Consider the following 23,061-nt stretch of genomic DNA (forward strand, 5'->3'; position numbering starts at 1 on the left):
ATACAAGGCAGCAAACCTAATTGCATCTAAGGTAACACATAGCTCATTTGCTGTTTTACTGTGAACAGTTAGCTTTAAACACAGCTAGTGCAATATCAGATTAATGATCATGAAGTCTGCATCACTAGTTCATTATTCTTACAGTTCAGTAGTTTAACACAAAGCCACAACAGCAAATTAAACACCGACTGATCTGACATTCTTGTACATGTTATCACAGGACATTAAAGTTGCTTCCAGTGTGAAATAATGTCTTCATAATCACAGTTTCATCCAAGAGACAACTGACGAGAGAAAACTAATGAGAAAATTTCACTGGAAAAACCTAGGAATATGCAAAAAGTCAGTGACAAAGTGCAAGGGTGGATTTTAAAGTAATCTTCCTTTTAACATGGAAAGATTTTCTCCCATGAATATATGACCACGCACTAAAGCACAGAACAGAAACTGGCTGAGGCTGCCTTCTTACCCCATGTGTAACGCAAGTGTCCTCTAAAAACATAAGAGCAGAAGTTTAAATAGGGAAAGAAAAAGGATCCTGCACTCTCCAGAAGAGATTAACAGCTGCTTACAAGTATCATATCCTTTGATTTTCTAGACAGGAGTGACACAAAAAGCATTGTGTGGGGGAGCATGACAAGTCTGGGGCTTGCAAAGTGCATCTCGGGACGCAGTGCTGACCTAGGGACCCACCCTGAAAAAGGCCAGGTCTAAACCCAGGGTTCTCCATGTGTTCCTTCCTTCTCAGTAGTGCCTGGTGACCTGCCCAACTGAAGTGACAAGGAAGGAAATGCCTTGACATGTCCTGAACACTGAGTTCTGTGAATTTAATACTGAACTCAAGGTTACATGCAGGTATGCGTATGAGACTGACTCAGAGCCTGAAATCCTGTACATGACCACTTTTACAGTTCAGATGATTGTCCTATTTTCCTAAAAAAAAAAAAAGCTAAATTAGGACACCTTATTTAGTCAGCTGGCACTGGGGCATTTGGCCCAAAGGCACGATAACTTGTATCCTCCACCTTCTGGGTGGATGCCCTACCCTAAAGGGCATTAAGCACAGCTCTCTTCAGCTTTCCTCTTGGCATCAGGCCACTGCCCAGGCAGGAATGCAAAAGCACAGGCCAGAAAACAAAAGGAGCCTGACTGCTCAGAGGACAGAGCTTGGAAAAAGCTGACAGGATTATAAATATTTCACACTGGAAAGTGAGCTGATAAACAGGAGCCATCCCTTGCTCCAGCTGAGCACCTTGGGCTACCAGAGACACTTTCGCTCCCTGCTCGCTGGGTTTTGGCCCCTACCCCTCTATGCCCCAGGAGGCAAAAGTTTCAACGAGGGGACTCACTGCCTAGGGACTTAGACAACACAAAAATATGATATGGGCTTAGTCTCTTCAAGATGAATAGGGAACTGAACACATCTCCAAACAGCAAGCCAAGGCTGACCAGCACTTTTGGTTGAGAGCCACACATTAAACTTCTCACTCAAGTCAAAGCCCTGAGGAGGGCACAGTCATCCCCACACAAGAAATACCAGAGCCCCTCCAAGTCCCACTACAAAGCTGGGAACTTAAAATAAGTAGGGTGGTCCTTAATATCATTTATCTGTACTGGAGTTGTTGACACTTCAGGCACCTCTGCACAATTTTAGTTCTTTACCCTACTTACCGCAGATTGCTCCAAAACTGTGATAGAGTTACAAGGCAAGATCATATGGGATAAAAATATTGCAACAAAAGCATAGCAGGGATTATTTAAGAAGCCTGTACTATTCCTTAACTTTAAGCAGAACTCTGACCTTGAACAACCAAACTCACCTAGAACAAATGCATCTGAGAAAGGAAGAAATAGGAATAAAATAAAACCAAAGTGAAGGCCTCTCCAGCACCCTGGCAAAGCTAAAGAGACATCCAAAAATGTGTGAACAACTACCATTCCTCCTTTATTATAGCCATTGGTAAGGAAAGCATAGTTAAACTGAAAGTAGCAGAATGGGATCAAGCAACACCACTCACAAATTTGCACAAAAAGGGACACAGATGCTTTGTTTTCTTTGTGAATGCAAAGCTTCCCACAAAACACTCCATACTCTGGGAGGGGGGCTATCAAGCACTCTTAAAAGCCTGCCATGTCAAGTGGGAACACAAACACAAGAGCTTTGAAGATACGCTCAAGAAAACATCCAAGCTCAGGACTGACAGGAGTTTTCATTCACTGTTCAGCAGTGGAAGTATTACCAACATAAAAATGTAACGGGTCAGCACACACAACATTTTGAAGGTTTGATCAAGAGTTAAACAATACAAGAGCCACCTATATTTTGCTAATTATCACTAAGGAACATTAAGACCAGTTTGTCAGGAATTCGAAAGGCATTAGGCATTATATGAGTAATAAGAACATCCACAGTTACATTAGCTAGGATGAAACAGTTTATAAAAGGATTAAAGGAACACCAAGCCTTGTGGCATGAGTCAGACACTACACCACAGATAAATTGTTCTTTCTGATTGTTTAGCTTAGCATAGAGCAGCAGAAACCATGTCCATTGTTGAAGCAACTGTTTGCTAAATCACACCAAGGATCAGCCTACAAAAAACCAAAATCAAACTAGATTTCACTTGCTCAGGTCCAAGCTTCTCTAGTGAGCTTGTTCAACTGCATATTACATTTATCTCCAAAGAGGATTAACTCAGACCAAACTTTGGCTGATTTATATTCAAAAACACTTGCAACATAATAAACTGGAATGGAGACATTTAAGTCACAGAAGTTGATGTGACTCACTCTCAAAGCCAGAACACAACGAAACACTCAGACCAACACAATGAAACACTTAAGCAGGCAATTCTCTGATTTCAGTGACCAGCTACATGAGGCTAGAGAAAAAACAATGGTCTCTAACAACAGGTTTGCCTTGTCCTATCCCAAAACAGATCAACCAGAGAATAGAGATCCTCCTTCAATGAGAAGAAGGTTTGTGACCGGTGGTGGGACAATTCACCCCTTTTAGAAGGTTTAACCACTCTGACCTCTTACCTCTGACTCCAAGCTTTTGGTCCAGTGCAAGTCTGGCAGAATAATTCAAGATGTGCACAAACCAAATATTTTTAGCAGTCTGCCTTCTTTGCATCTACAAAGAACAGCTTAATTTGCCATTAGCCCCATGAAATGGCAGAGGGATTCAGACAAAGGAGCTGTAATTAAAGTCATCTCCAGCTGAAGTGTCAGCTACCATATGCTCTCTTTAGAATACCCAGACTCCTCATGTGCCTTGTCTATAAAGCTCCCTATATTGAGCTTCATTTTGACAAGAGGGTGCTTTCAATTGTACCATGCATTTTTGCAACTTTTAGCTGTTAATATAGTGAAAATAGGTAAGAAAATAAAATAGCAGACGCAGACAGCAGAGTAGTCCGCTCTAAGCACAGAATTAAAAGGGTTTGCATCGGGAGATCCAAGTTTCATCCCATACTCTCTCACTTTTCGAATTAAATATTCTTCGTGCATGGTAGGAAATATTTGAGAAATGTACCATTCTACTTCCAGGGGTAATTTGCGAACCTTAATCTGTTGATCAGTGTCAAAAGAAGTTTCAGAGGGCTTAAGAAGTCTGAAGCCCTGTATCTAAGATTAGGACTTAGAGTGTGAGAACACCTTGAAGGGTAAGAGGGAGATGTGAGACAGGTTAAAAGCTTATAAGCCAGAGAGGGGGGAAAAGCCTAAATAAGTATTTTCGCCATGGCTCCTTCAGCAACAGCTACTCACGAATAAAACACCCTACCGTAAGTATCTGCATTACAGCAGGGACCACGTTTTTTTTTTACTTTAACATTTCAGTACTGCAGAAGCTGATGTCCCTTGCTAAGGAAAATTTCCCTCTAATTTGGCAAGGCTTCAGCAGTCAAATCAACTATTAATTGTAACACTGGCTTACATTATTACTAGTAGAAAAAGTTAAGAGATTTTGCCAATGCTAAATATGTGTCTAAGCAGAAATAGCTGGTCAAATGATCGAAGCTTTGAATGAAATAAATCGGATGCCAAACTGGATCTGCATCACAGAAACATCAAATCTGTGTAGTAATCTGACCATCACCAGTATAGGCAGGTAGCTTTCAAACATGCAGGTTAAAAGCAATAAATAATAATTAAAAATATATATGTATATATAGTATGTGTGTGAATGACTGTTGCTGTAGCTACGGGGTAGGATTTTTTCCTAGAAAAAAAGGAAAAAAATCTGATAGGAAATTGATCCTGCCATCAGTTTTCAGCACTTACTGTCCTTTGCAGCAAGAAGTAGCTTTTGAGTTTAATGCCCATTCGGACAAAGTTTTTGACTGCAACTTCTCACAAGTTACTACACAAATTGCAGCTCAGAAATCAGCTATTAAATGAGAGGCAGGAAGAGCACACTTAGTGTTCTGTAATTTCTGAGCACCTGGTGTTCTGCTTAAGATTCAGAGCCTGTAGAAATACCTGCCATAGCTGGCAGCTACAAATAAGCTTGTGGCAGCAGGAAACAATTGGCTCAATTCCTCGTTTTACTCAGGCTTTCTCTGGGTTGTTTGGTTTTCAATTCTTGTTTTCTTTTTGGTGCCAACATGAAAGAGAATAAAGCACTCCACAGGGAAATTCAAAAATTAAAACTTACCGGTTTTACCTACAGAACGACAAAACAGTACACGCAATCATGATTAGCAAAACGCACATGGTAAGATGTCTCAATTTCTCACCACAATTGGCACTACAAAGACCCAAACCAATCCGCAACACAGCTGCAGCTTCTACAGTTGAGCTCTGATGAGGGATACAATCCTCATGCTTCTGTCTGCTTGCCTGCAGGGTTTACTTTGCATTAGGTTTTTCTGCAATATTAGTATGACTACATTGAACAGCGGGGCTGCAAACTGAAGCGCTCACCCGGTGGGAGCTGAACTCACACCACATTCATCAGCCCCTTTCTTGGGACTGGATATACCCTGGGAGGTCAGTGTTTCTCCCCAAGGATCTTGCTTCATGCAGCAAGAAGGTGGCCAGACACGCTCTCATGGCAGGAGAAGAACCACCAGGGTTGCATCACTTGAGGATCCCAACACTGAAAACAGCAACTTCCCACTGTAGTTCAATCAATTTCCTGCATAAACCTCAAACTGCTCACCATTCCTGGTTCTTCTGCAAACACTTCACCATTTCTCAATATTTGCTAGCTATTTTCCTAGAGATATTTAAGTGACTGCAGTTGCCAAGACAACTGATTCATCAACACGAACACCTCAGCTCATCTATCTCAGGCTCCCCTTCCAGTCACCACAACTTCTAGGAAATCAGCTTCCAGAAACAGTCATTTTGATATCTTTTTTTTTCTTTTTTTTTTTTTTAAAAAAAAAGCTTTTAGTGGCCTTTGAGATCTTCTGTCCCAATTATCAAGGTCCTTTCATAGGACCAGATTTGTTTTAATTATACCCTCAGAAGTGAGGTTTCCTGTAAAGCTGGAAGAAGCTCGACAGCTTAAATTCTGGGGCACTGTGGTGAAGAGGAAGATGTGATCGGAGGTATGCATCCAAACCAGGTTTATGCACGTCTGTGCTGTCACTTTCAGTAACTCACTGAAGTCTCCCTCTATTTTGTTTTCTGTTACCAAGGGAAGCAGAGAGTGACTCAGTATTTCTTACACTATGTATCAAACTCAGCTAGGCCTTCAAATGCACAGCCCAATACATGTTGTCTTAAAAAAAAAATCACAGAACTTCCACAAAGAAATTAATAATTGGATAATCCCCACAACTATATGCATGTTTTAACTGAGTGAGGCTTAAGGTGATAGTGTCCTGCTGTGGCAACCACAAAACCTGGTGGCCAATTCAGCTGAGCTCTGCAAGCAGCAAAGTCCTGAGGAGACATAATTCAGTTCCTAAGAGCTCCCCAACAGTAAAAGTAGGCAAATAACATCCTGCATTGCACTCCTCTCCCCCCCAGAGTCCCCCTATGTTAGGCCCAAAAAACAAGGCATCACAACCTGAGCTTCAATCAGAACTTGCATCTTATAAAATGTGAGTTAAGCCAAAAGAAACAGTTAAGTCAGGCTTGGTTAAATTCTGCCACCAAAACTACCATCATCTTTGAACTGTCAGTGTTTGAAGCCATTCAAGAGCAGCTTCTAAGCTTATGTCTTCATGGCCCTTGCTACTGTGGCTTAGAGATTTACAGCTGCAACTGTACCAGCTTTGCATCCATCAGCGTGGATACGGGTAGCGGTCTAACCATGGCAACGTGGGATTAAGTGCAGGCTTCAAAACCAACTCGTAAGCTGGGTCAGTTCACCACTGCTGTTAAATATCATGTTGTCACTGCCAGGCCACTACTGTGCTTGAGGCAGGTCAAATGTGCCATTGCTGCGATGCAGACATACTTAAACACTGTAAAATAATCTCAACAGTTTAGTACTGTGAACCTTGGTTGTTTGCCATGGTTGACACAGTGTCACTGGAGAAAGCTCAGAGTATTCTTTTCACTGTACCTGCTAATATAAGGTTAAAAAACTAGAGCAGGAAAAGACTTCATATTCTGCCTGAAACTCAGACTCCACATGGCAGCCACATCAAGTTGTGACCAAACATTATTTTAGCATTACATAATATCATTTAGCATTACATAATATCATTTATCAATGCCTTCATAATTAAATCAAAGAAGCCTCTGCCAGTTAGAAACACCAGCTTTCCTTATAAAAGGAAAGGTACCTGCAGGTCAGTTGTGCTGTAGTTTTCTATTTAAAGTGCTTGCTAAGTGTAGAATTTGGCTTTCTGCCCACATGTTTTAAGCTCAGTGCTGTGGCATAGCCTGGGTAATTGCACTTTGGGTGACAAGCACAAGAGAACTCGGAGGCATGTCGGTAATACACTTTAAACCTTGTCTGAACTTACTAGAGCCCAGCCTTGCCCTGCGAACGCGCTGGCTCCAGAAGGGCCATTCCAGGATGGTTTCCTTGGCCATGCTATGGAGCTGCAAGCCTTGTAACACTTCCACACTTGACAGCAAATCCCACATGCCCGTTTTGCTATGCTGAGAGGCTTTATTTTGAACCTAATCTTCAAAGCACAGGAGAGAAGACCTGTGGTGGCTGTAGTAGAAGAGCACAGGAGCTGCAGCAATTACGACAGTACAAGAAAGAAATCCCAGAGGTGGGAGGTAAAAAAGCTGGGTAGCTACAAAATCAGTGCAGATCCCTCTGACACTTCAAACAGGCAGCCAAGGCATAGCTTTGCCTCATCCAACGAAATGTTGGCCCAGGATCTCCCCAATACACTCTTTCTGAGAATTATTTGTGAAGCCTGCATAGCATCCATCTCTCACAGCAAGCCTATGTACCCAAGCCTTGCCTTTATGGCTTTCTCTTCAACACCAGGAATGTCCTTCTCCTCCCCCAGGTTAAGTTACACAACCCCAGCTTTATTTTTTGCTCTTCGAGAATTGCTGCAGCTGCCTCACAGACAAAGTCTGTGCAGAGGAGTGTGACTTGTCAGTACATCAGGAGCTATGCTAGGAAACTGCTCAGGTTTTTATTTTTAAAAATCAAGAATAAGCAGAAGTTCTTATTCCAAAAATCTCTTTGCTTTTGTGCTTAAGCAGCCCGAAAGCTATTCACTTGACAATTTCTTCAGAAATTCCAAATTTAAATACTGTACTTGTAAACATACAAGTTGAATTTGTTTTAGAAGAAAGCTTTCCCATGTGCTATTTATAAAAGGCAAACCACTTTCTACCTACAGATTTAGTCAAATACGCTATTATAAGATATACCCATTTTACATAAAAATGTTAATTTACCCAGGATCATGAATATGAACCCATTACAGATAGAAGACTTTTAGTCCCTGTCCTGTTCACTAAATTACACTGCCTCTCACTGTTGTCAGAGAACATTTTGGCCCTACCTTGCACTCACAGCTGTACAAAGCCCCCATACTTCTACATGACTCCCAATCATAGCCCTGTGTCCTTCAGACAAGCACCTCTAACAGTCACCAACAGATCTAAACAATGCTTTGCATTGGCTTTCTCATCCTATTTGTGTAGCATCCGCAGACTATTCTCGACAAGTGCCACGCTTCACCCACACAAAGGCCCTAACAGATGATGAATTCTGGATTGTGCATCCCTTTCACCCAGTCTAACACCAGATCGTAACAATCCACGTTCACAGTAAATGTGACACAGCAATATTTAATAGCTTTACCAAACAAAGCTCAACAAAAAAACATACCAAAGAAAGCTTGTTGGCTGCTACCTAGTAGAAGGCATTAGCTGGTTGACCATATGAGCATCTAGTAACAGACAAATCTTTCTTGGAAGGAAGAAGCTGATTTCCCATAATTCTCTTATTTCAAGTTGACATCATCTAGTTATTAATCTGCAAGTTAAGATCCAAATTCAACACACCAACAAAGCATTAGTAGTAGGCTTTAGGCTCAGCCTAAATTTTGTCATCCTCGGTTTTTCTGCATTACTACACATGCACAAGTTATGTATCACATAGCAGTCTAACAACACTAACAACACTGAAGTCCCTTCCAAGCAGAGGGCCTCTCCTTCTCAGTGTCATCATCCTGTTCTGCCATAACACACCACCTTCATAATTTTAGTTCTAATAGAAATATTCAAGATAGATTTTAGATTACAACAATGCAAAAAAAAATGATATTCATACAGCATTTATTCCAGGAAACATACTGTATCTATTCTTCTTTCTGGAGTACAGAAGTCACCGCTCTATACTTAACAAGAGAAGAAAAACTGCAAATTATACACCCCGCTATGAACTAACGCATGCTGAACAAAACTGCTAGGAAATCACAAATAAATGCGTGCATAAAAGAGTTAAAGATACAGAACTTATGCAGGCCCCCAAAACCTCAAGAGTTTCTTTCTATTCACTAAGCTCCATTCCAGAGCTCTGCTAGATTTGCCAAAGTATAACTCACAGCCTCCCCCTAGCATCACCAGCAAGCTTACTTTTGTTTTAATAGCAGAAACTAGCCATCTTCAAAGTGTTGGTTAGGAGGAGGAAAGTCAAAAATACTTCACTGATCTCTTGGAGACAGGTGAAAGTCATCCACATGCTCAGCAAAGCTGATAGCTGCAGAGGGAGAGATGAAACAGAACAAGGATGAGACACCAGGAGCTCTAATCAGGTCTCACACAGTGACCTTACGTCAGCCCTCAGTCATGCCCTAACGTACAGTCAGTCCAGTATGGAGAGAGAAGGAAGAGAGACCCAAAATAGGACTGGATCCCCAGGGACCCCAACACAGGTAAAGAGGCCTGGTAGCATCACAGTGACAGGTCTTTTGTGGCCAAGCATACTAGAGCAATCCTCCATTCCTCTGCTGCTGCACAGGGCTGACCCCACAGTACCTGTCATTAACTACCAAGACAGAAGTCAAGATCTCAAGTATGGTGCACGGGCTGAAAACTGCTGAAGACAACCCCATGTGACATTTCATTGCACCCCCATGAGTCAGGGGAACAGGCAATGTCATGCTTTGGGATGGTTACTCACAACCCTTACCCCTACCTGACCTGGTCCACCACTTCACAACACACCTGCCACTCCCAGCAGGAAGCTCCCCAGCCAAGATGGGCAACACATTCCTACAGCCAGTCTAGCTGTGGTCTCCATGGACATTACCATCAAGCAGTATCACTTCTCACAGCTTTTGTTTGTTGCCAGCATGTTACTTCATTGTCTCCTGCAGGCAAAATACAGTCCTTGGATGAAGAGCCCAAGCATAAGCACACCACTCACACCAGAGATATGAACCAAAGTGAACAACAAAATACTGAGTAGGTATGGGATATGACTGCAAATCAGATGAAAATTAACAATGGTTTGTCCAAGTTGAACATTAAGCACACTGCTTCCAATACGCGAAGTCAGTATCACCTCTAGTAGCACTAGAAGCCAGACATTCCATAACATCCAGAAGAAAGTGGCTGAGACCAGCAGCATTCTTACCCCATCCCTCCTTAGTAGCTGCCAATACAACTATGAGCTCATTCCAACTGGAGAACAGCCATGGACGACACGGGTTCAAGACCACAAACATGGCTATTATTGCCATTTAAAACGTCATCTCCAGAGCGACATGCCATAATGACCCTGTTGAGGCTGGTCTTTAGCTCCTAATGAGCCTGCCCATAATTCGACAGTCAAAACAAACTTCACTATTAATATTAATGAATTTTCAAAAATAAAGCCCGCCAATTCTGCAATGTAAAAATGTACACAGCCTCAGTGAAGTCTACCCCATCTATCCAGCTTCCCTCAGTAGAGCCCCTATTGCTATATTTCAGGCCAAAGGCAGACAAGCTTGTTCCACACAAATAAAAGACTGCTACCAGCAGGGAAAAAAATTAAAACTCAGTTAAATTTCACAGAAAGCATATTAGTCAAATTTTGAAGCACATAAGCTTTCAGGTTTCTGGCAGACACTGAGAAATGGAAACCATTCCATATGTTAGTCTCAAAACCTTATTTTTATCTGCTCCAATGGAGATCACACAGCAATATAAAATGCCTAGCTCCATTTAAAATGCCTTTAAAAAAAAAAGTTAAAACAGGTCCTCTATAGAGGATTGTTTAAATATGACTGAGGTTGTCTCAAGAATCAAGCCACTTGACACTTACAGAATTATACAAGAAAAGTTACCATTACCCACTGAATTAGAACACTAGCTTTTCAACAAGACTTGAGCCTCAATGCTTTCTGTTGCTTAGCATTTTGAGTAATGTGGTCAGAGAAAAAAAGTTATGCAGAGATCCCACTAACATGGCAATATCACTAAGAACAGACAAGGTCTTTTCTTTCCCCCTTGACCAAAAAGGGCCACACACCTTCATCTGAAATATTTGGGTATGGGTATTCTGTTACCACATGAATCACAAATTAGGAGGGATTTAGATAATAGCTACAAGACACTTAAAAGATACAGAAGAGATGTTAGCCTCTCAAGTTATACCGCTTAATGCACCACTGAAAGGCATTCTACTACTAAGTGTGGGTACGGTTACTGTTCTGCAAGAGAAGTCATCGGGAGCACCGAGATGAAATTCATGTTTTTTCAACGCATTATAAACACTCCATTCTTGTAATCAAGGTTAGTGCTTTTAGAGACACTTATTCTAGCCAAGATAAGCAAACACTTAAACACCAGTGTAGTTTACATCAATGAATTAGAGGCTTATACAAGCAGACTTTACATGCAGGAACAAATGCGTCTTCAAAAAATGTATTGTAAGTCAAAGCTGCTCCATTGCATGGCTTTCGTGTTGACAAGGCCAAAGAGGGTGCTGCAGAGAGAATATTATTTCAGCCTTTTCCTACATCTGACAGCAAAAGTCTTCTAGCTGCAGAGGTGTCTAAGAAGTAACTTTAAAACAGACTTTTTGCACAATGGACGAGTGTCTATCGCACAAGAACTGACCAAAGTAGCACAATTGGCTAAGCACTGGTCCTTACACTGTTCCAATACTCTAGCAAAAGGTTCTGTATCTTGATCCCTCCAAATATTTTGCTACAATGAACATTAAAAGATACTTTAATTACTTCAACTGGGACACATGTCTTAACCTAGGGAAGAGTCACATCTATTGCCAACACATCCCTCCCTACTGCTACCAACTTGAGTTTCATCTCTCAACCAAAAGCCCTTTACCTGAACTTCTGAATTGCTTGTAGAACTTTAAGATAACAAAACAGACCAATAGGAATACAGCATGTCATGCTTTAGTGCTAAAACCTTCAGTAGTAAGACAACCTGCCTGCCAGGCAGCCTTCCCTGTTAATCACAAATACCATGATATCTGAAAGTGTCACCCACTTGAAACAGCCCCTTTGCATCCCCTTGTTCTCCAGGGAATAGCCTCACTTAAAAAACCAAAAAAATATACAAAAACAAGAAGAAAAAACCCACAACAAAAACAAACAAGGAAATCCTGAGGTCACATTTCTTCAAGTCAAGTGAGATTCAAAAACACCCTACATGTACCACAATTCCACAGGTTTTTCATTTTTTCTCCTGTTTTTAAGTCACTTTGGGCAAATATTTTCACATTTAAATGTTTCAGAAAACATGAAGATGGGCAATCAATCAATTTGGCTCATCTTGGCTACTAGTGCTTTAGGGCAGGGTACACATTGCCCCATTTATGACTATGAAACTAGCTTTGTGAGATGAAACATTCTCAGTAAGTCACTACCACAAACATTCACTAAGGTTAACTGTAATTCCTTTAACTCAATGCCAGATGAAACACTAAGGTTTTAAAAATGAAGTAGCACTCTAGCAATACCAAGTTAATTTTGTGCATGTGCATATGTGTATGCACACATCTGGTCACACACAGCCCAAGTTATAAGAGGACCTGTATATTATGAGTCACATAACCTCTAGTCCATCTATACTGTAATCTACCTGTAACTCACATGTATATCCAACTTTAACTCGGTTACACGTAAGTCCAACATAAAATCTCCACCATTTAGTCCATACTACTTATTACTATTAATACCTAATGATGGCAATAAGCTACACAACCAAACTGCATATGAAAGATCAGAGATAAGATTTTGCAAGCATTTTTTTCTAGCATTTCCTACTCTTCTATTTTATATGCAAAATAAGTATCAAGCAGTAGACCTAAAGTGCTATTAAAGAGAAGGCACCTAGCATGAATATATCACTATGTAAAATAGCAGCCAGCATAAACATGATTTCAGAAATGGCGAGGTAAACACATATTAGAGCTTTTGAGAAGTTACAGATGTGGTCCCACACTTGGACTCTGGCATAACGTCACTGCAATAGTGGAGATCTTAAGGATTTACACCAAAAAAAAAAAGAACACCTGTCTAACACTATAGAGTCAAAAACTTCCACTAATTCCTATAATACGAACCAAATTGAGAGCTATCTACCTGCTTTTAGTTACTATCTCTTCAACAGATGAGCAAGGAAGTTCAAGAGTCACAGTTCTTTGCATTGCTATCCAAGGAAAAGATTCATGTTGGATTCTACTTTATCCAGGGATCACTCTGTGCAAACTCATGGAAATAGAGACAAACAATGGAAAAAATTATGCAAACTGACCAGTGCTCAATCTTTCCAAATGGAATGCTTTCAATTTTTATTCTAATAAAAATAATACTACAGCTCTCCTCCTGCAATACAACAGGACCTAATCAAATGTGATCTTGTCTTTTCAGGCAGTATCAGAACTGGAAATCGCATTTTGTACTTCTTAGTACATGCAATAACCCTACCTGGATCAGAGGAGCCCTAGGGAAAGGACTGGGGGCTGGCTACCACCATAATTACCTTGCCCATTGCCTCCTGAGGATAGACTGCTGTCCAAAACAAGCTACAGGCTGTGTGAGTTGTCTGGGGGCTTCTGTGGGACCCACAGAGAGAGCCATCAAAAAAATTACATGTAACAGCAGTGTGAGGGTTAATCAGGTATTCCCCAGACCTGAGAGTTCGAGATCATAACTGTGCTTGTGATCAGAGAATCAACATCAGAAGAAGCCACTTGCCTCCCTGCCTGCAGACAGCTTAGGGGTTCTTTGGCTCTGGAGATAACCTGCTCTGAGCAGGAGCTCTTCAGAGCCGGAGCAAGCAACTCCAGGCTCTATTCACCCACAGTTCTGTATCCCTTGGCTGCATCAAACCTCTGCTCATTAGCACCAATGATACCTAAAGGCAACAAAAAACAGAAGATTAAGTACAGTGAGAAAAGAGCTCTGTAGCACCCTGCAACACTGAGGCCTGCAGAAGGCAGCTTTTGTGCTGAGAACACCAGACATTTTTTTCCTTGGCACCAAGGAATATTTTTGTGGAGCTGAATGTTCTACCAGTTACATAAGTGCTTAAGGAACTCCTATTTGCTTAATTTTAAGCTTTCTGGGAAGTGGCCTACAACACCAAATTTTTAAACATGGTGCTCACTCTTGCCATCAGTTATCTGTAAGTAAGTTCCATATCTATTTCCTGCTCTGAAAAAGAATTATTCCTACATATTGCAAATTGCTTTGAAATCAAATCACTTGGAAGAAACTGAGATCCAACAACACAAAACTCTAAACAGCACACAGTTAATGAGTTGCAAAAAGCAAGGAAAAATGCCTTGACAAGTATTTAGCCCCCACATTACTTGAGAAAACTAAGCATAATGCTTTGGGTTTTTTTCCCCCCCTCCAACTTATGTGTCAAGACTTGCTCCTTCAAGCAGCAAAAATACCTTATGAAATAAGTTACCTTAAGAACTATCAAGTAGCAACTCTAACAACACAGTTTTTATTGTTTCCTTTCATCTTACGTGTATTCATTTTCATCTACCCAGCCTAAATCACCTCTGAAGGTGCTTTTAACATTGACTCTTGCTCTACATTAAACCTGTTTCTTGACACAGCATACGTGGTCAAACCGTGCTTCTGGGCAGTGCTACGTGTTTAATAATGAAGCTTACATTTTTATAATTTTTCACTTGCACCCTCCCTGAAAGGTTGGCTCCCAGCACAAGAATACCATTCAACTATAAAAATTAGAAGAATTTCCTTTTTTAGTGACAACCAAAGGCTGTGATTCTAAAGCGTAATTGCACCCAACACGCAGAGCTTTGAGTAAGTCATCAGGAAATACTTCCTAGTAGTTCTGCAAGAATCCCAAAAATATCGCTTGATCAAAACATTGGGCAGAGGTTTATCAACCTCCAGGCTCTCAAAAGTCCAAGCATCAAGGTAAAACACTGGATTTCAAGGCAGACACAGAGACCAACCAGTGATCAACTGAGATGGTGAAAGTTTCACCATACACAACTCTCAGCCATTGAAATCTACCCCAACTGGAATATATTATCACCAGACTACAGCTTAATAACCTTTGTTGTGGTGGTCCCCATTCAAGTATCAATTGTCAAAATTAAAGGTGAAGAAGTTCTCCTGCCAAGTAGCAAAGAACCCTCTCATCTGAACAAAAGATGCCTACAGCATAAAGGTGGCATCGAAGAACTGTTGACATGTGGTTCTGCAGCCTACAGCACAATCTGGCTCTCTACTGCTCAGGCACTGCCTGAAAAGTTGCAAAAACACATTCCCATAATTTCCAGAGCAACTCAGAACTACCACATAGCCCAGTGGAGCCTGATCTAAGGACCTGTCCTACCACACTGTGTCCTTCCTGCCTGACCTGAAAAAAAAGCAACAGGCACTGTCTATGACCTGGACATTAAGCATTTCATTCTGATAAAAATCTTCCCTTTGTCACTCAAAAAAGCTCAATAACTGCATCAGCTGCAAGCAAATCAACATCTTAGACACAGAAGGTCTACCCATTTTTCCTCCTTAGAATGAGGCAGGGACCAAAAATCAAGCACACCTACTGTGATCAAATGCCTGTAGCCCAACAAGCATTTCTGCCAGAAACATCAAACTGGCTTCTTCTTGCTGATAGCAGCTGAGGGACAGACATTTGCTCTTATTACTGGACCTCTTTGGAGGACTTAACATCCTGCCCCTGAGCTGTTTTTGCCTTTCCAGCAAGGAATGACAGGCAACCAGTGCATGCAATAGCTCAACTCCATCCATAAGGGTGGTAATCTGGAACTTTGTCAAAGAGTTGCCCAAAACATGACATAGCTGTTCAGCATGACCAGGAATAAAGGCAAAGGGCTGATATAACCTCCACTGCACGTTCAGCTGATCACACAAGGGGATCCTGTGGTTCAGGACTGCTCCTGTCCAGCTCACTGACACAAGTTGCTCTTCACACAGTGGCTGCTTCTGAGGTCTGCTGTCCTTTCCATCCAGCTGTGATGCTATATTAGTTGATAAAAAGTGCTCAGAGGCTGTGCTTGAATTTTTAAGAAGTCCTTCACTTCATTATAGCCAGGACCAAGGTATCAATAACCTACCATTCAAACAAACAGTCAGGGGAACTTGTTTTCTGCTTCAGTTTATCAAGTGTTAGAATTACGGGATTAGCAACTGAAACTAGAATCTGTTGAAATGTTGAAGCAGGTTTTAACAGCAGTAGCTCCTGTCAAGGAGGTACATTTCAGTTTATTCAGCCAGTTCGACAGCCCAGAGAGAAAGGTCATATTTCTCCAAGAATAAACAAGGTGTGAAAAGCTGATGTTACCAGCTCCAAGAGCTCCATGAGCACACATCAAGCATTTGCATTCCAAATCAACCATCACTAACACTTTCTTTATTGAGGTCACATTAAACACAGTTTTTCCTCAAGTTATTTATACTTTATCTTAACTAGAAGCCTTTGTACTTTCCATCCAGTTCCTACCCTCAAACCACACCTCAAGTGGAAAAAAAATTCCCAAACTCTCATCCTCACAAAGTTTAAGAAAGTTACATCCTGTAATTGCACATTTCTAGTCCTGCTTACCTCACCTTAGGAAACTAAAAATACAAAACAAGATGAAGCTAGACATTTCAGCACGCCAAGAAATCTGAAAAATAAATCACAGGCTGATCTGAACTAGTGCTCACCTTGCATATACTATGAATATATCACAGAAGTCACCCCACCAAACAAAGTTCAGGGTATTAATCTTATCTCTAAACGATTTAGTGAGCCAAGCCTAACACACGTACAGGCTTCAGTGGCTCAGAAGTTTGGATGCATAAGCAAAGATCATATGCTACCAAAACAAAAAAACCTCACGGAGGAAATGACATACAGACTCCAGTCACACCACTTGAAGGAAAGCCCTCTGTTGTAGAAGGGTGAAGGCTCCATGAGACCTTAGTCTCCCACTCTCAAAACAAGTATCACAGCATCAGTAAGAAGGATTTAGAAGAAAGGCACAACAGCCCAAGGACATAAAATACCAAAAAAGATAGCACATCCGTAAGAGTGATGTAAGGCAACTGGCCATTTTGCCTAAATCTGCACTTGTTAACCCACATCCCCAGATTATTTCCCAGGCTGCTTCAGCTTCTTTCCAGGAACAACTACAAACATACAGTCCAGGGAGCTCCCCAACCAAACAAAAATATTTTGATCCATTGTGATTTCTTCAAAAAAAATGCATGAGTAATATAAGTGCAGGAAGAGGATGCCAAACCATTTGGATGTAAAAATGACCCAGTTACCAACCCAAGACTAGAGTGACTTCCTGAATAAGTAATAATGGAGGTGAGTCTAAGAATATACCTATCACACCTACATGAGTAAGCCAGCCAACTCATTACAAAAAGCAAGCCTTCTGCCAAAGCCTTCCCTTCCTCCAAAACAATGAGGCCAAACCGAATGTGAATCAAATCTATTATTCTCCAAGCTACAGGTTATTTTGTCTTTTGTGGAACAAAGATCTTAAACCTTGACCCTGAGAGGCCAACAGGCACTGAAGATCCATGTTACCCATACAAAGAGATGATCCAAATTTTTTTTTCAGTTTGACAGGAGCCAAAGGGCATGAAATGGGGGATGAAGAAGCTGCTACTAAAATGATTAACTCCTGGGAGAAGGGAGCTGATGAGGTCAACATTTTGCCAGAGACCAAGCGGATATCAAGTGGGTACACCCCATGCAATGTATCTTCTGCAGGCACCAAGGTTTTTAATTGCTGCTTTTAAGAACAGCATGCAATTCCTCCTCCAGTTGTTTCGAGAATTTAAGTCTGCTCCCTTCAGTTCCCTCCTGGGACAGCAGTGCCAGATTTCTTGCTTACTGCATTTACAAGAGGGGAAATAACAACCACAGAAGTTTTTTCTGGATTAACAGGAAGGCTGAGAGGGGAATTGAAAGCATTTATCTACCTTGACCAATTAAGTGCTACTGCAGCCCTTTGAAAGCTGCCCTCCAGAAAGTGTGGAGAGGAAGAAAAGAATAAAAGGGGAGGGAAAAAAAAAATAAAACGCAAACAGTCCTGAAGCACCATGAAGTTCTGAGGAAAACCACAGCCTTTTTCCTGAATTAGTCGTTTTGCACAGAACACCCCTGCAGGATGAGTGAAGCCATCGAGGGATGCTTGGGAAGTCCCTTCCTTAAAAATAAGGAGTGCACAGGCCAGAGCCAAGCGGGCAGCATGGGGTGCAAGGGGAGAACCCGCACTCTGCCCTGAGGCACCTGCCTTTTTGGGGGATTAGACCACGAAAAGAACAGCACCGAGGCGGCCGCGGCGCGGGCCCCTCTCCCCCGGCCGCCCCCAGGCCCAGGGGAGCTCCTGCAGGCCCCAGCCCGCCCGGCCCCCGCCGCCGGCAGCTGGAGGGGAAAGGCAGCACCTCCGGGCGCCGAACCTCCCCGTTCCCTCCCCGCTCCGGCGGGGGACGCGAGGGTCTGACCGCGGCCCCGGGCCCGCCGCCCCACCGGGGCCCCTCCGAGCCCGACAAAGAGGCCCGGTCCGCGGCCAAGGGGGGCGGCGCAGGCCCCGGCGGCGGCTCCTCGGGACCACCGCGGCGGCGGGAGGCCCGGCCCGCCCGCAAGGCCGTACCTTGAAGTACCCGCCCTCGTAGAGGGTGTTGGGGGGCCCGAAGATCGCCACCTCCCAGTTGTAGAGGTCGGACTCGTCCACCAGGGTGATGCGGAAGCCCTCGACCGGCTCCTCCTGCAGCGACTTCAGCTCCAGCATCAGCGCCTTCTGCGAGCTGCTCATCTGCTGCTGGGCCATGGCGCGGCGCGGCCCCCGCCGCCGCCACCGCCCCGCGCTCCCACCGCCGCTCCCGCTGCCTCTGTCGCCGCTGCCGCCGCGCTGCCCGCAGGCCCCCGCCCCTCCCCACGCTCACGGCCGCCGCCGCCGCCACTTCCTTTTGTGACGGCGCCCGCTCAGCGGCTGACCTCAGCGCGCCGGCCACGCCCCGCCGCACGGAGAGCCACGCCCCGCCGCACCGCAAGCCACGCCCCCTACCGACGCGCTTAAAGGGGCAGCGCTCCCCACCGCAGCGGTTTGGGCGCGTGGCCCGGGAGCGGTGTGGACCCGCGCGGGTCCGGGTCAGTATCTCTGCTCCGGTGAACTCCCCTCCGGGAAGGCCCGGCCACAAGGCGGCTGGCGGGGGCAAGCCATGGGACAGGACAGGACAGGACAGGACAGGACAGAGGGGGCGGTGCCGCCGCGCCGGTGTCGCGCGTGGGTATGGAGCGGCACGGCCGGGTCGTCGTGCTGCTGAGCAAACAGACACCCAGGGACAAAAAAAAACCCAGCAAACGTTTTTTTTCAAGGGATGGTTTTTGAGGAGCAACACTACATGACCCAGGGTCCCCTAAAAATCCTGCAGCAAGCCCCAAGCTGCAGTAGGAGAGGAACAGGCAGCTCCCCCCCTCCCACGGGTGCCACTTTCACGTGTCTCCATGGATGTGTGAGGTGCTACAGGCAGAAGAGACAGTTTCCATCTTCCATTCCCCGACCTGGGTAAGGGAGAAAAACATTTGCAGAGGTGGTGAGATACACCAACGCATGAATGTGAGCAAGCACCTATTCCTTAGCAAGTCTTCAATGAACAGTGTAAATTTCATTCATTATAAAAATAAATAAAATTAACAAAGCGCCTATCCAGGAGGAGGACAGACAGCACAGCACAACCCAGATAGTGCAAATCTGCATTTCACTTCTGGAAATGTTAATGCATGCACCTGCCCTTCAGCACACAGGACCACCCAGCTGCGTGAGAAATACCCAGGACGGATGTATTTGCCAACTGGGCATTTTATCTCAGCCAGAAGAGAAGGAATAATGAGGATGCACAGCCCTGACAGAATAGCTGAGGTGTATTCCTTGATAAAGAGTTGATTCTAACAGGTACAATTTAAATAACTAATGAGATATGATGAGTTCTAAATCAATTGCAATGTCCCCCCAAAATGTCAGAGCTATTTGAAGGAAATCTCTCTTGCCTGTGGACTTGCAGTCAAAAATAGGGAATTAATAAAAGTGAAAATCATGTAATGCCTTAATATAAATCTGTAGCATTGCATTACATCAAGTGCAGGGATTAAATGGAAAAAGACCCTCAGATTATGTTGCATAAAGAGGGATTGAGGAGTGTTCACTTTAGGAATTAATTAAATGAACAAAGTGATCAAAGACAGCCAGAACAAGGGGAGAGTCAATAGGGACTGTCCAAAGAGGAGGAACCAATAACGGGGAATACTTATTTCATTAGACTATCACAGGATATTACTTCATGCAAAAACATGTTGATGCTCAGAGAGGCAGGACGTTTATTTGGACAGTAACAAGAGTACTGGAGTTATCAGAAAGGAATGGGATTCATTGGACACCTCATGTTTGAGATATCTTAACCCAGTTCTGCTCGGCATTTCTTTCATCCTTATGCACATGGCAGGGCTTATTCTACCTCACAGAGGCCCCAACCCCATGGACAAACAGGTTGGATGATGTGCCCCATCACCCCTACATCCTTGTGTAGCTTTAACCCTCTCCCTTGCCCCCATTACCTCTCGCTGCTTTCCCATCCTGATGACGGCACCAGAGGCACAGGTGACCATCAGACCTGTGTCCTGCCTTTTCCAGAGACATGGACTTTCTCGAAGGCACAGGACTGACAGGGAGGACTCCCTGTATTGGTGGGAGCTGGGACAGCCTGTGCTGCAGATGGACCTTGAAGTCTCTGCTTGGTACTAGGCAGCCACAGCTCCTTCTCCCTCACCCAGGGAGGAGACCAGGAGGCAGATGGTTTTGTTCGAGCACAAGTTGTTAGCAGGACTAATTTGCTGTCGGCTCGGCAGCGATCATGGCATCCTCCTGCTCACCCCTGCTACTGCTCCGCTTGTTCTTCTCCTGCCTTTTGGGCTCTCCCCAAGGAGGTCCCTATCACCTGCTCCATGGATGATCCAGAACCAGCACTGGTACCCAATCCAGGGCTTGTGACAGCCTCCAGTCTGTACTTGGTTGGACTTGATAACCTTAAAAGTTTTTTCCAGCCTAAATGATTCTATGATTCTAAATACTCCAGCTTGACATGTCAGGGGCACAAGCCCTTGCAAGATCCCACCTCACCCAGGAAACTGTCCCTGCAGAGACTGGCACAGATTTTCTCGTGAGCTGGGATGAGCTCTCCTTCACTGCCACAGGGCTAATCTGGAGGAACACCCCTCGTCCATCCCTGGTTTGCCTGGTTGTGCTGTGAAAAAGTGCATGTTCCTGTACACGCAAGCACAGGTCATCTGCTGACACTTACACCTTACCACCCTGGAGTGAGCTCAGACTTGCAGAAAGCTTCTTAATTCTGCCCTCACATCATCAGCTTGGGGGCTGGAGGGCTGGATCACAAATGCTTGAATGGCCAAAATGCTGTTTGTTGGAGAAGTTCCTTGGCAGCCGGGCTGTAGCATGTACCATGGGCATATTTACTGGTGGGAACTGAGATCCATGTTCTTATTTATGTCTTGAGCTGACAGTTGTAATGTTTCATCAATACTGGATCAAGCTGACTGGCAGGACATGTGAGCAGAAGCCACGCTCTGACTTTGGTGCCAGGCTTCCTGGGTGGCAGGTGTTTTCATCACCGTTGGGTTTGGCCAACCATCTCAGTACTGCAACATCTGGGCCACATCTGAGATGGTTCCAGACATGATGCTCTCAGCAGTGCTTCCTCTGGAGACAGAGAAAGTGCTTCCAAATCTCACCCAGCCCTACAACACAGTCAGCAATGAGTCTTTGGCTCCATCTTTCTCCTTCCCAGTCCCAACAACTTGAGGCTAGCTGCCCATACTTCATTATTGCTCTCTGCTCTGCAAAACCAATCAGCCCCATTCACACCTCCATCCCCACCTCCCAAGCACCGAGGTTTAATGTCATGGCCAACATAATTCTCAAAGGATCCAGTCCCACTGCCCACTTCCAGCTGCCTCTCCTATGCCTCATTTTCGTTGCTAATGAGTCTAATAACTCATCCAACCTGGAGGGATGCACTGTGACCTTCCTCATCAATGCCAGCTGGCAAGGACCTGGCTCTGTTAACGTGGCTGCCCAGCTCGCCAGTGAAACATGGCATTGCTCAAGCTTTAATGAAAAAGTTGGATTGATTTAGTGTGCAGGAGATGAGTGCTTTTGGGATTGTGCTGCCCCTATTTCTATGGTAATCAAAACACCTTTCCTTGCAGACAGCCTCCAGCACAGGCCTTGTCTGAACCAACCTAACTCTGGGAGAGGTGGGAGAAGCAAAGTTTGGAGCTATTCAGGATTTATCTCCACCTGCTGCCAGTCTCGAATATTAACGAAAGAGGTAATCATGCAAAGCAGAAAGTAAAGAAAGCCCTGGTGTATTCAATAGGAGAGGCTGAAATTTTTCCATCAGGCTTGATTTTAGAGAGAATATTGGTCTTTGGCCCCCCACCTTTTTTTCCCCTCTCCAACAAAAACTTCCACTGATCTCAGAAAATAGAAACCACTTAAGCAACAAAGCTCCTGCATGCATTTCTGCCCGCACTCCCAGGGAGGTTCCACTGCTCTGCCTGGTGTTCCCTTTCCCTAACCCAGGCTGCCCTGAGCCTGACCTAACTTTTTGACTTATCATATGGCATTTCTCCTTCCCTAATCAGCTCCAATATATCACAATTAAAAGATGGAGCCTTGTCCTCTCCTCCTTCAGCCATTATCCTGTGGATGGTCGCTGCCTGCCTGCAAGCAGCATTCTCCATGGGGAGTGCTCTGCCACAAACTCTATTGTCCCTTCTTCATCTCCATTTTTGTTTCTCAACTGAAGGAATTGGTATGTTTTTTGGACTAGTGAACAAGAAATAGGGTCTGGTGTAGGAACATGTGGCTCCAGGGAGGGGAATTCTCACCAGGAGAGGAGGAGGCTACATGTGCCCTTAATTCAACCCCAGCAGTGGAACTTGTCACTATAAACTGGACCTCAGGATGCCACTGTCACCTTATGTAAATCTGAGATGAAAACTTCAAGTCCTCTCTGCTTTGTTTTCATTATCTATTTTTAATATCTCTCTTCCTCTCCTCTTTCCTCCTTTCTGTGAGTCGCATTCATGAAGGATGACAAACTGAGAGTTAACTCCTCTGCT

At 43.9% G+C, this 23,061-nt stretch overlaps 1 protein-coding gene across 1 annotated transcript in view; it reads right to left on the reverse strand.

The window, feature by feature from the left end:
* LOC136115158 (ubiquitin-conjugating enzyme E2 R2) overlaps positions 1-18,758 on the reverse strand; it is a 55,879-nt gene extending 37,121 nt beyond the window's left edge. Inside the window, exon 1 of the mRNA XM_065861090.2 lies at positions 18,515-18,758. Within this exon, the coding sequence (XP_065717162.1) occupies positions 18,515-18,691 (177 nt within the window). The 5' untranslated portion in view covers positions 18,692-18,758. The remainder of the gene's footprint in view (positions 1-18,514) is intronic.
* Between the last annotated feature and the right edge of the window lie 4,303 nt (positions 18,759-23,061).

Source organism: Patagioenas fasciata, chromosome Z (genome assembly GCF_037038585.1).
Source record: "Patagioenas fasciata isolate bPatFas1 chromosome Z, bPatFas1.hap1, whole genome shotgun sequence".
Lineage (NCBI taxonomy): Eukaryota > Metazoa > Chordata > Aves > Columbiformes > Columbidae > Patagioenas > Patagioenas fasciata.